At 40.6% G+C, this 16,333-nt stretch overlaps 1 protein-coding gene across 1 annotated transcript in view; it reads right to left on the bottom strand.

Moving 5' to 3' along the window:
• Nucleotides 1–16,304, bottom strand: part of LOC101846328 (probable ATP-dependent RNA helicase DDX28) — a 36,436-nt gene extending 20,132 nt beyond the window's left edge. Inside the window, exons 1-7 of the mRNA XM_005090750.2 lie at nucleotides 16,239–16,304; nucleotides 7,083–7,196; nucleotides 4,914–5,183; nucleotides 3,411–3,524; nucleotides 1,874–1,931; nucleotides 1,210–1,358; nucleotides 562–633 (exon numbers count right to left, since the gene is read on the bottom strand). Of these exons, the coding sequence (XP_005090807.1) occupies nucleotides 562–633; nucleotides 1,210–1,358; nucleotides 1,874–1,931; nucleotides 3,411–3,524; nucleotides 4,914–5,183; nucleotides 7,083–7,181 (762 nt within the window). The 5' untranslated portion in view covers nucleotides 7,182–7,196; nucleotides 16,239–16,304. The remainder of the gene's footprint in view (nucleotides 1–561; nucleotides 634–1,209; nucleotides 1,359–1,873; nucleotides 1,932–3,410; nucleotides 3,525–4,913; nucleotides 5,184–7,082; nucleotides 7,197–16,238) is intronic.
• Nucleotides 16,305–16,333: the final 29 nt, after the last annotated feature.

Here is a 16,333-nt window from a genome sequence, read left to right as displayed (position 1 = left end):
CCGTAAAACACTAGATCTAGACAGGATAAAAGATTAGACAAGTAAGCCTAATCAGCTGCGCTCGAAGAACTTATAACGTACTTGTTCAACGAATCACAAGAGAAATGTTTCTCTGAATGTAGAGAATGATTCTGCTTGAATTTACCGTCGGGGGCGGTCGCTTGGAAAGCCATGTAGCTGGGCTGTCGTCTCTTTGACTATCGCCAACAGTTTCCTCCTATGCTATCTGTTCCCGACGTTTATAGTGCATAATAATGTAATTTATTATATTGAGTCTGTCTTTCTCCCCCCCCCCCTCCCCCCCCATTCAACGCCTTTGTATTCCTAACCTCAGTTGGGGAATCCTTCACAAAACAGTCACGGGCCGTCCCGTTATCTGCCAAAATGACCCCCTCTCTTCAAGGGAGGTCACTAGAGTAATAAGGAGTTGAGATGACTGCATCCCTTCCTCCCTTTGCAAATGTTCATGTAAACGCACGCTCCGTGTAAACACACGCTAAGGAGCCCTCCCGAGCACCGTGCGTTTAGGCGGAGACTACCGTACCACAGACAGCAACTGACCGAAGGAGAGTGACTCCCAAGTGAACAATGGGGGACAAAATCAGCATACGGTGTTAGAGATTCTGCTACACCCTGAAAAGGAACAAAAAAGTAATACATGTTAACAAAATTAATGTATACAGCGCCCACCACGTTATGGCTTCGGGCTCGTTGTGTTTATTTATAACCAAAAACAAAATGAAAACATGTAACATACTTTAAAAAAACAGCCGAGCGCATAACTTGTCCACTCTCTTACCTTTCCCTTTGCAACCCCCTTAAGGGTAGGGGTAAGTAACAGACTTGTGAAAAACTGGAAGAAATTGGTCAACTCTTTTTTTGTTCTAAAAACCACTGCTGAGTATGATCTGTGGGTTCTGAATAAAAATCAGAAGTCAACATGCACTTTAAATGGGAAAAAAGGACTGCGGTCTAAGCTTTGTGTCTTCTCTCATCTTCCAGAGATTTGAAAGTTTTTTTTCTACAGATGCTGTAAAATTTTAAAGAAAACAATTACATGGTTAAAGCAGAACATAATCTATGTTTATGTATGTGCTGGTACATCCTTCTCTTGTTTCTTGGCTTCCCACATCCACTGGCGGTGATCTTCTTCTGTTTATACTATAGTAGTAGTAGTATGAGGTGGCTGGTGAGAAAAATTTCACTTACCATCACTTGGCTGCAGAGCTCTCGGTTGGGTGTCATGATTATGGTATTTGGACAGTTGACATTTCCTAACTCTGACTGCTTCAAAGACTCTTTTGATTTCAGGATCCACTCAATAGATGGAAGAAGATAAGCAAGTGTTTTCCCTGATCCTGATGGCAGAGAAATCACAAAAAGACATACATTTTTTTCCACTTCCTAACTAACAGTTCCCTTACAGGACTACAGTATAGCATGAACCTAGCAAATTTTCATGTCCAGAATTTTTTAAAAAGACATGTATCTTTGTATTCAAAAGATATATGGTACCCGGCGAAATTCCTACATAACGGAAAGATTTCAGCGTCCTGTCTATTTCGCTGCGTGCCAGACTGTATCTATCATTAACTTGCACTTGTATCATAGTAAAGAAATAAAAATGTTGCAATGCTTATTTTATTTATTAACTCAATTTAACCAGGACAGTCTCAGTTTTTTGCTTTAGTTGATAAAACATACACTTAAAAAATCAAGACAGGAGGGCAGAATAAAAATTTGTTAAAAAAAACCAAGCCAGAATCAAGGAGAAAACAAGAACATCTGATCTGATGAAGCTGCAATGAGACTGACCCTGAATAAGATCTTTCCTGTTCAATGTATCATTATTGAATGGCAGGAAGGTTCTCACCTGTTTCTGCAGCACATGTCACATTGTTGCCTTGCAACAAGCTTGGGATTGCTAACCTCTGATGAAAGATCAGAAAAATAATAGAAGAGACACAGAACGAAACCAGCAAAACAAACAAACAACAGCTCCTGAAAACAATTTCAAAACAAACACATTCCCTGCAAACTCTTTGGTTTTTTTGTTTTGTTTTTGTAAAGTGTTTTACGGCGCTCGCAACTGCATAAGGTCATATGACTGCGCGGGACACACCTAATATTTTCAGTTGGTAGGACATTTTGAATTTTGCCCGGGTGGCGGCCGAAGCCTACTCTTATCAATTTTAGACCACCAAGGGATCTTTAACGTGCGCAACTTGCACACGGGCCCTCCGACATTTTTCGCCCTTGTCCGAGAAGGCTAGGTGTAGATCTTTCCTACCAGAAGATCAGGGGTGTGGCAGAAAGACAGCAATAAGGAGGAGCCAAGGAGTAGCAGTAGAAAGGCTGCAGAAAGAGTCAGGAGCCCAGAGGAGGGGGCAAAGGAGGTGAGGGGGTGGGGGCAGAAAGTGGAAATGAAAGCAGACAACAGAACATTGCTAGAGAGCAGGAAAGGAGGTGAAAGGAGACAATTTTAGAGAAGAAAATTTTTCGGTCGCTACCCGGATTCGAACCCGGGACCTTTGAATGAGAGGCCAACACCTTAACCTCTAGGCCACGAGAGCCCCCGCAAACTCTTTGTATCACAGACAAGAAACAAAGAAAAAACCAATACACAGTTCTTATGTTTTACAAATACAGTCGAACCTGCTCTTACGACCACCTGTGTAAGACAATCACTTGTACAAATGACCACTATCCACTTCCTCCATTGCATTTAAAAAACCTGAGTCACGACTCGCTGGAATCAGGCGCATGTCATATTTTGGGGATGTGCAGTTATTGGTATCACCTTAAAGTTTGCTCTGTTGTCTTGCTCTAGACGAAAAAAGTACTCATTAATCTTGGATAGGAGTCGAGATATTTGCAATAGAATAAAGAGGGGTTGCTTGGCTCCAGAGGTAGTTCTGATAGAAAATTGCCACCAAAGTTTGGTAACTTCCTTTGAGAGTCCTTGGAAATTGAAAATTTACATTTTGTGTGCCTAAAATTAACGTGTTTCAGTAAAATCCACACGAAATGTGTTTTTAAAAGGACACAAAAGGTGTTAAGCCAAGAAAACAAAAAATTCAATAAAATTGCCAAACTGGCAGAAAAATGAGTTTTATTCGATTTCATTGCTTTGACGAGCGCTTTATTTCACCATGATACCTCACATATCATAATAATGACATGGTTCAAGATGTTCACCAGTCTAAAACAACCACTTTTCTCAGTGACAATGGATGGTTATCTTGGGCGACTTAGACTGTATGTCTTGCTCACCAACTTCCTCTCCAAAAACTGAAGATACAGTAAAGTAAAGAAATATGGCTATCAATGGGACAATGACTTTCTAGAGCTCATTACTCGCAACAACAAAAACAAACGATTAAATCTCATTACGTCGAACAAGGTGTCACCTGTATTTCTGTAGGATTTTGAAAGCCCAGCTCCTCAAGTCCTGAACACAAGGCTTCGCTGATCCCTAAGTCACTGAACGAGATAGGTTCACTCGCTGTTTGTAAACTTGGATTCTAGAACAGAGATTGAGAATAAGTTCTGAAGCATGAGAACCCAAGGGAAAATTTTAGTACATGTACATAAACAGCAAGTATAACGGAGTTGTTTTAAAGCTTGTAATTTTTTTCTTTGATTGTGGAAAAGTAAAAAATGCAGAACTTTTTCAATCATTAAGCCTATGATGGTTACTGCATAACAAAGTGAACATTAACTCAAGGAGTTCCACAAATTTGGGTGGGCTTAAATTAACTAAGATGCAAAGATTAACAATCACAGAGCTTACTGCTCTCAGCCACTTTGGCAGATCAATGCTCCAGACAATTATTCAGAGACACAAATTTAATTGTGACTTATTTATTTACAGAAACATTTCTATTAGATATGAAGCTTATCTAACAGACATTTTGTTGCTGTAAATGAATAATTTTAAGGGAACAAGGCAGATCTAAAAATCAAATTAAATTAAAAAAAACAACAACAATAGAAGTTGACAAATATAAATTTGGGAGTTCTCAATAAAATAAGAAGTATTTCTCCTTTACCTTATCTGTCACAAACACATGCATCCCAAAAAAAAAGAAGTGAAATGGTATAAGTTTAACTATCAACACTATTAGGTTGTTTAAGAGGTGGACACATGTACCATAACAGCATACATTTTACATGAGTAATGATAGTTTTGCTCATAATATATAAAAAAAATACTCTGTGTGTGCACATCAATAAAAAAACAACAACCCGTGAACATGACGCTTCTTTTGAAATGTGACCCTCTTTGAGATCCAAGAGGGAATTATGAGTGCAAAGAGTTCAGAGGTAAACAATGCAAAAAATTGTTGAGAATCTTGCTGGATATAATTAATGCCTCACTAATGATGACAAACAATTCACAGCAACAGATTAACCTCAGGGCCGCGTTAACTAAGTGCGGGGCCCTAGGCTGTCCATGAGCCGCGGGGCCGGGGCCCCTCAATGACGTTGATGCTACTACTACCGCATTGTAACCCCGTACTGATGGAAAGCTATACTGTAAAACATGATAAGATGTAGGCCTACCGGTATCCACCAATAATGTGGATTAAGACAACGACAAGCACAAAATGTTATAGTTTTCGGCCTAGCGCCTAGCGTAGTCAAAAGACAACTTCGGAAAACTCATCAGCAGCACCCACAACAACAGCAACAGCGGTAGCATCAAAATCCTTCTCATCAACATCAACAACAACAACAACTGTAAAAACAACAGCAATACATGTGTACAAACAACAAACAAGAGGACAATTTTTTTTGTTTAAAAATATTTTTTAAACGTCGCGTTTGCGAGCGCGGGGCCCTCTGAGGGGCGGGGCCCTAGGCTACAGCCTAAACAGCCTTACGGGTAACGCGGCCCTGATTAACCTTACCTCTGAATGCGACATCAATGTGAAATAATCTCCGACTCTCTTGGAATTTTTCCATCCGCTACTGACCAGTGAGTGGACATCATGGTCATTAAATCGCTGACCCTGGTGAAAGTTGTAGGCTTTCCTCTTGCACGATATTAGAAGAGGACCTTTGGGTTTAGAGCGTCTTTGGTGCACTTGTTTGTTCATCTTTTTCTGTTTCAGTTTTTCCAGCTTTTTTACCATCTTTTGTGGGCATGTAACATGAGGTAGAGTCTGTTCCTGGTTTGTCTGAGGAATGGAAGCAAATTTAAAGACCACGAAGACGCAAATAAAAATACTGCACTCATTGTAACAAAAATTTGGGTGTCAATTCGGTGTTGTCTTTGGAACAAAACAAAATTGGCTTATCCATCAATCTATCGTGTTCATGATTAAGTAGATGTCCCCTTTCTACATCATGGCATTGATAAGAATGGGGCTGATGTGACCCTAGCACATTGAATGACCCATCGTATGAGGTGACTACATGGAGTGTTAAGTTGTGGCTGCTGAAAAAGAGAGATGGGTCACGGGGTTAACAATACCTCCTGTTGAAAAAGCAAATGTTGCAGAAGCACAGATAGGAGAAAACTATCTTTACATTTGGGAAGAAAATAAAGCTCATTCATATATAGAATATTTGATGGGTAATAGCCTCTCCACCGTCTGTCAAGTCTCTTCCGGTTGGTTTGTGGAACTTCCAACCTTGTGTAAGGCTGGAAAATTTGAACAAGTTGTCAAGGAGATGCACTGATACCACCTCCATATACTTGGAATCCGCGAGACCCACTGGAATCAGTCTGTACAGAAACATCTCCACTTGAGGGATTTACAAATCTTTATATCACCAGACAAGCACTACAGTGGAATCCTCAGGGAACAAGAGCAGGGGTAGACCACGGGAGACATGGAAACCTTGAGTGGAGAAGGACATGTTGAAAGCAGAAAATGGAACACTACTGGGGCCAGTTGCGAAAGTTTGCCAGAGACAGAAAAGGATGGAAATCTTTTGTTTGTGTCCTAGGGATCAATGATGATGATGGCCTTTTCTACTTGTACTTTTATCCTTGACTAATTACTGTGGGCAGTCTATGGAAGGGGAGAGGAGACAGTATAATTTAAGGAAGCCTCTTTCTCTTTCCATCCTTTTTGTTTCTAGCATGCATCTCTGAAAGTCTTGTTGATAAATCTGCATGGTTTCTCTGCAGTTCTCATAGCTATGTCAGACTATGTGGTAAACATAGAGGTAAAATTTGCCTTTCTCAGCAACCACTTACAAAACAGTCTGCCCTCTTCTAACATGGCTAACGGTGTGCACCGTGCATTATTAGAACAATTATGAAATACACAAATGAGAACAACAGAGTTTTTATTGCCATGTTGACTTTCAAAATACAGTCAAACCTGTGTAAAACAGCCACCCATTGTCATGGAGAAAAGTAGTCGTATAACACAGGTGGCCATCTTATGCAGGACTGATCAAAAGGAAGAAAGCAAATCATTCTCTACTGAGGTCCAAAGCGGGGCTGATTTCAGACTTAAGACTGCTGTAAGGCAAATTCAAAAGGGTGTTTTGTGTTGTTTTGCTGGTTTGTTTTTTTGTAAGCTTTCTTTTTGTTGCTGATTTTGTGCAAGAGTAAAATAAACAAAATATTATGTAGGTAAGACGAAGACCGAGTGCCATGGTAAAACACACACATGGGTCGCCACCACTCGGAGAACGAGTGGCGCTTCTGTTGCAAGCTCACGTCAGTGTGCATTGTTAGTTCATTACAGATTAGGTAATCAAAACAGTGACAAGTCACCTCACACACCATTTGTGCATGAGTTGTGGGCGGGGCTTATAGGTTATGACGGATCACGTTTCCCTCACAAGCAGGTAAATTTGAGAGTGGGTTGATAAAATAAGGTTGCTGCTGCCGCGTTGGACAGGCGACCGTTTTACACAGTTAAATTATATAGAAAAAACACAAGGGGGGAAATGGAAAGTGGCCGTTTGAACAGGGGGCCGTCATGGCAGGTTAGACTGTACTATCTTTTATGATAAAGTATCAAAAAAGTTCTAAATGAAAGACACAATGACCCCATAAGAGCCAAGATGTTTTACTACATTCAAAGACACTGATGTAACTGGAAACAACTACTCACATAGTTTGAGAACAGCCTACACATGAGCAGTCTGTGACAGCACCAAAAGGATACTCTTTGCCCAGAGCAAAGCTCTTTTCCACTGAGAACGTGCAGCATCTTCAGCTTTCAGTTCTGCAAAAGAAAAGAAAAGTAAAGATCAGACTAAACACATTAATATCCAGTAGACATGTACACTACTAGTAAAAAGTAAAGTTGTTCCCGCATCTGATCCGGACATTGGGGATTGCCTTGTTAGTGAGACAACTTCCTTGGCTTTCAGTATATATTGTGGTAGAGTGGCCAGTTCCTCTCCAAGCCGCCTTTACTTCCCAAACTCGAAGTCAGGTATCCATTACTGCTGGGTGGGAAGGAGGGGCGAAAATATCCGTGTCCGATCTGAGGCTCGGAGACTAGCGCACTAACCTCTCCGCCACCATACCCTCTTCACTACTAGTACATTAATAAATTATATATGGGATATAATCATTCATTAAAATAGTAACTTATGACATCTATCATTTGTGTGGCATTATAGTAAAATCAGGCCCTAACCAAAATAATGAAATTGAAGAAACTAACTTTCAGCCAGTTGGCCCATTTTCATCGAATTTTTTTTTTGGGCTCTAAACCTTTTAAACAGGGTTGGGTTGATTTAAATCAGTTGATTTTTAAAATTTAAATCAACTTGATTTTTAAAATAAAAATCAGTGATTTAAATCACTTTAAAAATTTTTTATTTTTATTCAGTTTTTACACGGGGGCTCTCGTGGCCTAGAAGTTAAGGTGTTCGCCTCTCATTCAAAGGTCCCGGGTTCGAATCCGGGTAGCGACCAAAATATTTTCTTCTCTAAATTTGTCTCCTTTCACCTCCTTTCCTACTCTCCAGCAATGTTCTGTCGTCTGCTTTCGTCTCCTCTTTCTGCCCCCCACCCCTTCACCTCCTTTGCCCCCCTCCTCTGGGCTCCTGATTCTTTCTGCAGCCTTTCTACTGCTACTCATTGGCTTCTTCTTACTGCTGTCTTTCAGCCACACCCTGATCTTCTGGTGGGAAAGATCTACACCTAGCCTTCTCGGACAAGGGCGAAAAATCTCGGAGGTCCCGTGTGCAAGTTATGCACGTTAAAGATCCCTTGGTGGTCTAAAATCGATAAGAGTAGGCTTCGGCCGCCACCCGGGCAAAATTCAAAATTTCCTACCAACGGAAAAAGTTTAGTGTGTCCCGCGCGCTCATATGACCGTATGCAGTTGCGAGTGCCGTAAAACACTTACAAAAACAAACAAACAAGTTTTTACACATTTCAACATTCAGAATGCCTTTCCTCGGTTTCATAAAACAGATATACGGTTTAGTAGACTAATATAATCATGCTTAAAAGTCTGCTTTCCCCCCCTTTCACTGTAAAATAATACAGTCTTCAATTTACTTTTTTTCCATAATTGAAATCAGAGCTGGGTTGATTTAAATTCGTTGATTTTTAAAATTTTAATCAACTTGATTTTTAAAATAAAAATCAGTGATTTAAATCACTTTTCAAAAAAATGTATTCAGGTTTTACATATTTAAACATTCAGAATTCCTTTCCTTGGTTTTATTAAACAGAGAGGTTTAGTAGACTAATATAATCATGCTTAAAAGTCTGCTTTCCCCCCTGTCACTGTAAAATAATACAGTTCTCAATTTACTTTTTTTTTCATAATTGAAAACCAGGGTTGGGTTGATTTAAATCAGTTGATTTTTAAAATTTTAATCAACTTGATTTTAAAAATAAAAATCAGTGATTTAAATCACTTTTCAGGTCGATTTAAATCAGTTGATTTAAAAAAAACTTAAATCAACTTGATTTTAAAGTGATTTAAATCACTTTTTAAAAATGTATTCTGTTTTTACATCTTTAAACATTCAGAATTTCTTTCCTTGGTTTTATAAAAAAGATAAAAGGTTTAGTAGACTAAAATTGCTTAAAAGTCTGCTTTCCCCCTTCTCACTGTAAGTAGTAAAATAATACAGTATTCAATTTACTTTTTTTTCATAATTGAAATTAGCATTTTCTTTTTCTTTTTAGACAAACACAAGCGCGCGCACACGCACACACTGTAATAAAATGCAAGTTTATCTATGCATAATTACCCCCCCCCCCTCCGTTCCTTTTAGACTGGCATTTTCTTCATTTTTTGTCTGTAGCCATAATTCACTGATATAGCAGATTAAGGCTTTCTTAAATTGCAGTTGCTTAAATTAATCATTAGTTAAAATAAAGACAATGCATTTTGCACTAAAAGAATATACTTTTAGCCACCAAAAATCCCAAACTGTGTCGACATTTAAAAACAAATTAAAAATTTTTTAAAAAATCCGATTTAAATTTAAGAAACCTGATTAAAATTTTAAAAATCGATTTTTAAAATTTTTATTTAAAAAAAAAAAAAAATCACCAACCCTGCTTTTAAGTCCATTTAAAACCACATTTCTGTGAGGATTTTATAGAAAAACATTGATCAAAGGCAAAACAATTTTAAAATTTAAATTTGCATTTCCAGGGACACTCAAGCTTAAAAAGTCACCATACTTTGGCAGCCATTGTCAAGCTAATTTTACTTCTGACATCCCCACCTTCTTCAATCGCAAATATCTCAACTTCTTGACACGATAGATGAGAATTTTTTTTCCACCAAAAGCAAGAAAAAGCTTTACAATGATAGGCCGGATCAACAACTCCATATTATATTTAAAAACCGACGAGCGCCCGATTCCACCCTGTCATGACACAGTCTTATATAGCCAGCTTCAACTGGTATTTTTCAGTTGAGCGTTAAGTTAACTTTCCCAAAATAAAGCATAGCAAAAACTACTCTAAGCTGCGGTGCCTCAGCCTGTGTCCGTCTTTGAGTCTGAATAAGTCAGACATTGGATTTGATCCCCGCCTGCACTGTAATATATATATTAATGTTGTTGGCTTGAACAAAAATAGATCTAGACCCAGCTGTAGAATAGTAGAGAAGGTAATTTTCCAGTCTGGGCATTCTCTTCAGACTTGTCAGATACCTTGCCTTGAGATTTCCCTGACTCCAGTGGTATCAACTTTAACAGCCACCTGTCAAAGACAATCTATTAATATTAAGCTTAAAATATTCCCAGACTTTTTACTACCCTGAGTAACTACTGACGATCTCTTAAAGGGACCTGCCATGTTTCTTTTTCTTTATCTTGACAACACTTTTTTTCCCCCCTTGCCCATTTATATGAGATTGACGCCATCTGATTAGTAGAAAAAAGTGCATATGATTGTGTCCAATAGTGTATTACATGCATACTTAGTATATCAATTAACTGTAATAGCGGATAGAGATTCCAGGATTATACATGTAAGTCATTGATCTGAGAGAGGTGATGATTTTAGAATTAATAGTGGTGATGAGTGATGATGAGGGATTGCGTTTAAGTAATGTTAGCGTTAGTCCTATCTTCCTCTGCTCCAATGAGTCATGAGGGACGTGGGCACCCTCTATCCCGTTCCCTACTGGAACCATCTTTACGGTCACCATGAAGTTCCGAAATGGTGGGCTCAGTCTCTGCTAAGGTGACATCGTTAGTGTTAGCCTATTCTATCGGGCCAAGACAAGTGTAGAGAGGAGCTAAGAGCTTGACAACACTTACTTCTATCCAACATAAGTGCCTTTGATGCATCCTATACTCAATACATACATGCGCCTATTTAAGAAAATCAAATTTCTGAAAACAATAGCAAGTCAGAACATTTACCAGTAATATCAGGGAAATCTGAGGTTTTCATGGTTCAATCTTTATACCTACTGGGCCAGAATTCACCAACTTATAGGTCAAGTAGAAGTCTGAATAAAACATTCCACACTGGAAAATTAATGAGATGAACTGAATAGAAACTATATGATGATTATTTATCACAACAAAGTGGCTATTCGGACTCGAGTCTGAATAATCCCATGGCTATTCGGACTCAAACCCCAATGCGCGGTATAGTATTGTCCAGATTTTATTTGAACATCATGTAAAGTATGCTGTTGGAAAAGCTTTTCCTTTAAACCAGTGTTACTTTGAATGACTGACTTTTGTTCCCTTTGGAAGGGTTTTAACTTTTCTCTGCTTAATTTCTGACTGGACTTCCAATTGATCAATGATTTGTTGTCTTTCTCCTCGTGAAATAAAGCGGGTTTAGACTACTCATTGATAGAGTTATAATTCTTCGTTGTTCTGAAACTTTGATTTTCAATTTTATTTTTTCACTGCTTTGAGCTCAGATTGCCGTTTCCCTGTTTGCCTTCGTTGTGTAGTATTTCAGATTTTGCAACTGTTGTTCACTTTTGAAGTCACTAATACTTTTCCTAATTTTTGTTGAAAATTTTTGCCACATATCGTAGAAACCGAGGAAGGCTAAGGACGAATTGCCTGTCCGCTTCACATCCAGTAAACCTGTTGATTGCGCACGCGCATTGGAGTTTTGAGTCCAAATAGCTATGGGAGGCTATTCAGACTCGAGTCCGAATAGCTGCGGCCTTATTATAAAATTATGAGTTCACATTTAGTGACATCTGTAATGACTACAGTCTACATCTAGATCCTAGAATCTAGGTATCTTCAGATCTAGTCTAGATCTAGAAATCTAATCTAGGCTAGTACAAGTAGGCCTACAATTACAAGACAAAGCTAGATCTAGTTACAATCAGTGGCTGTGGGTAGTGATGGGCTCACAGCCTTCAGCCCCCCTCCTCACCCCCCAACTCTAACCCAAAGCAAATGAAAAAAACGAAATAAGCAGATGAAACCGTTATGATCGCACGCAATGAACATAGAGGGATCAACTTGGCGGCTCGCTCGTTTATCCAATCACTGTTGTCACCGCTTACAACTACAGTAGCCTAAGAGCCAATCAAATGTCTTAAGGGCTCAGCAAAGGACGAGCCCCTTCCCACGATCCCTCCTCAATGAAACCCTTCTTGTAAAAAGGTAGAAGACTTGAAAAAAATAACACTGCACAGAGGGCTCACGCTCTCCCAGCCCTGACAATGGTGTGAATGTTTACGACACACTTTCCCCCAGTGACACAGATACCTATGCGCTCATTGGACCTTTGTTAGGCGCGTTCTACTTTCCGTGACTACACGGCCTAATCCATCTCATAGACGGTAAATGTTTGGAGTGTGGGGTACGCATGTTTGTTGTTGTGTGCAGCAGAGATTTAACAGTTACTAGATCTAATTACATCAAACCACTTTTGACGCGACTTTTTCATCAGACGAAAATTAATTAGGGAAATTTGGAGGTGAAACGGCTTTGTCCCCATCATCCACAAGGATTAAACTTGATCTAGAACAACAAAGAGACGGAAGACAAAGATGATTCTTCTTGTGCCGTGGCTCGCCGTGAATAAAGAAAAATCATCACAGTTTTGTTCTTATTGCTTGCTATTTGGTGGTAAAGAAGTGGAAGCAACCTAAGCCCCACCCAAATTTTGGTCCACCTACCCCCACTGGACCTGGTTACAATCAGATAGTAGTTAGGTTAAAGGTATCAGTGTCAGATCATCATCATTGCCTTTCTCACCCTGCACCAGGGTACAGGCCACGGACAAACACCTTCCACCTTTCTCTATCCTGGGCTAGCCTCTTGATGTTATTCCACGTCTTCCCACTTTTCTGTACATCGATTTCTGTGATTCTTCTCCAGGTTCCACGTGGTCTTTCCCTTGATCTCTTACCCTGTGGGTTCCAATTCAAAACTTCTTCGTTATGCAGCTGCATGACTTCCTGAGAGTATGTCCAATCCATCACCACCGCTTTCTTCCTACCTCATCTCTGACTGGGATCTGTCTTGTTTTCCTTAACACTTCCACATTGGTGACCCTGTCTGTCCATCTGATCCTCAGTAACTTTCTTAGACACGTGTTCAAGATAACCTGGATCCTCTTTATGCAAGTCTGTGATACGTTCCATGTCTCACATCCATACAACAGGACCAACTTCACATTTGAATAGAAAATCTTGTTTTGTTCGAAGTGAGATATCTCTGGTCTTCCAAATCCTATCCACAGATATGAAAGCAGCCTGTGCTTTTCCAATGCAGGACTTTATTTCAGCACCTGTTCCTCCCTCTCTGTCAATTATACTCCCAAGATAGCAGAAGGATTCAACATTTTCTAGTGTCTTTCCTTCTATTGTGACCTGCTCCTTTCATAGTGCATCTGATCTGTCCTTAGGACCTTTGACTTTCCGGGGTGGATCCTCAATCCCACAGACTCCGATAGGCTGTTTAATACTAAAGTCTTTGCTTGCATCTGTTCCTGGGTGTGCGACAGAAGCGCCAAGTCGTCTGCAAAATCCAGATCGTCCAACTGTGTCCACTATACCATTTCTGTGTCCTCTGGAGGTTTCCTTCATCAGCCAGTCAACTGCCAATATGAGGAGGAACAGTGATAATAAACATCCCTGTCTCACACCAGTCTTGATGTCAAAGCTGTCTGTGAGCTGGCCATCATGTACAACCCTGCAACTTGTCCCTTCGTACATGCTCTTGATGAGGATCACCAACTTCTGTGGGATTCCGTGGTGTCTCATTATCTTCCATAGTGTTGCTCGGTCTGTACTGTCAAAGGCCTTCTCATAGTCAGGATAGTTGACCATCAGCTGGGAGTTCCACTCCAGGGACTGTTCCACAATACACATGTAATCCTCAGCGTGGCAATCTGGTCGGTGGTTGAGCGATTTTTCCTGAAACCAGCCTGTTTATCCCGTAGTCTTGGATTCGTAGCTTGTCTTGATTCTCCCCAGAATGATTCTGTTGAAGACCTTACCTGGTATTGAGAGAAGAGTGATCCCTCTGTAGTTGCTGCAGTTGCTGACATCCCCTTTTTTGGGAAGCTTCACGAGGTGTCCTTCTTTCCAATCCTTTGGGAACTTGCTCTCATTCCAGATCCCGGTAAACAGTGGGAGGATGATGTCTGCCGTCACAATGGCATCTGCTTTTAAGGCTTCAGGTGGAATCTGGTCAGGACTGGCCGCTTTACCTTTGTTCAGCTTCTTAATGGCATCCAGAATCTCTTGCTTTGAAGGAGCATCACAGCAGATTGGTAACTCATTTCTTGCTGGCAGGATGTTTGGTGGGTTACTCGGTGGTGGTCTGTTCAGGAGACTATTGAAATGCTGTACCCATCGTTTAGACTGAGCATTCTTTCCAAAAATGGTTCCCCCTCTTGGTCCTGTACTGGTACTTCAGGTTTCCCGTATCTTCCAGCAAGTGTCCTTGTGGTCTGGTAAAGGATTCGCATGTGCCCTCCTACCGCTGCTTCCTCTGCCAGCCTGTTCATGAATTCCTCCTTGTCTTTTCTTAGTGATTTCTTGACATCTTTAGCTGTTGTCCTGTACTGCTCCAATGCATCCGCTCTTGATCCTCTTGTTCTTCTTGCATTCGCTTCTGCCTTCAGCTGTCTTTTTATCCTAATTAAATCCAATGAGTGTTGGCTAATCCATTCCTTGTGCTCCCATTTCTTCACACCGAGTATTTCTTGACATGTTGATGTAAAGATATCTTTGACCTTGGTCCAGTGTGTATCCACCTCCGTGTCCTCTCCGCCAAGATCAGCCACAGGTTGAAATCTGTTCCTCAGCTGCAGCTGAAACTCTTCTTTCTTGTGTCCGTCCAAGAGACTTACTTGGAACTTCATTCTTTTGATTCCTGTGCTGGCTCCGTGCTTTTTGAGTCGAAGCTTGAGTTTTGCCAACGGTAGATGATGATCCAATCCAACATCTGCCCCTCTCTGTACTTTTACATCTTCCAGTGAGTGCCTGAACCTACGAGAGATACAAAAATGATATATCTGGTTCTCCGTCACTCCATCTGGCGAAACCCAAGTGGCCTTGTGAATCCTCTGGTGGGGAAAAACAGCCTCCAATGACAAAACTGTTGAAAGCACATATATTTGCGAATCGCTCACCGTCCTCATTCATTTGTCCCTAGCCATGTTGTCCCAAAATTCTTTCATCCCCACGTTGTCCTGACCAATCTTGGCATTGGTATCTCCCATTATGATGTTGACATCCTTCCTTGGTAGTTTGTCGATGACCCCCTGGAGCTGGCTGTAAAAGGCATCCCTGTCTTTATCCGAAGCATCATTTGTTGGGGCGTAGATTTGGACTATATTCATGTTGATGCTCTTGCTCCTTGTAGTGAATGAAGCCATGATGATCCTTTCTGCGTGTGGTTCCCATCCTCTAAGTGAATTCTGTGCATACTTACTCAAAATGACTCCCACTCCTTCCGCATGGTACTTGTCTTCCCTCCCAGAATACAAACTCGTTACCCCGAGCTGAGCTGCTTCTGTCCAGACTGTATCCAGTGTGTTTCGCTGACTCCTAGTATGCGCAGCCTGTATCTCTTCATCTCTTGTACTACTTGAGAACTCTTTCCTGCTTCATACAAGGTGCGAACATTCCACGACGCAATCCGGAGAGACTTGTTCGACATATAAGGTTTCGGGTCAGAAGAGTCTTTTCGGCTTTGTTCGCTGTCCTTCATTGTTCCTGCTGATGCAGAAGCTCCTCCGTCTCCCAAGACAGAAAAATTAAAAAGCTGTGTTTGTCCATGTTTCTGTAACTTACTGTTCTTTACTGGGTTGGGTAGTTGGCCCTCTGCAAACTCACTGGCACTTTTCGGGCGACCAGACCTTTGCACTTTTAGTCGCCTCTTACGACACGCAGTATCACGGCAGGCGTATTCTTTGCTCCCCCATGGCCCATAGTATAGTAAAACTATGGGGCCCCCCACCTGCAGGGGCAGTCAGTGTCACAGTATGCATCATAACATTCTTCAAGTCACACTCACTGTCGTCACTGCCACGGCATATATATTCTAGAGATCTAGATCTATATTTATATTTTATTACAGACGTCAAAACTTAGAAAACAGTTGACTCTATACAAGTCAAGTACAGCGGACAGCTCACTCTGTCACTTTTCTTAGGACAGGACTTTCAACTTGAGTCTGGAAGATTTTTTTTTCAAACCGGTACGCTAGACGCCTGAGCCTGAGCCTCAAACCTAGATTTCCAGATCTAGAGTCTAGACCCGCTGCAGTTATTCAACTATAAATACTAACTTTGTAAATTCACAACGACAAATTAAAATATTAGAGTTTAAACACGCAACCTGGATTCTTTGATCTTCAATCTCCTCCTGCTCGTGCCTGCTATCTCTACTTTCGTTTTTAGAAAACGGAAGTAAAACAGGTCAGAGTTGAGAGT

Source organism: Aplysia californica, unplaced genomic scaffold (assembly GCF_000002075.1).
Source record: "Aplysia californica isolate F4 #8 unplaced genomic scaffold, AplCal3.0 scaffold00021, whole genome shotgun sequence".
Taxonomy (NCBI): Eukaryota; Metazoa; Mollusca; class Gastropoda; order Aplysiida; family Aplysiidae; genus Aplysia; species Aplysia californica.
Note: the sequence above shows the minus strand (reverse complement) of the source record. Positions and strands in the feature narration are given on the sequence as shown.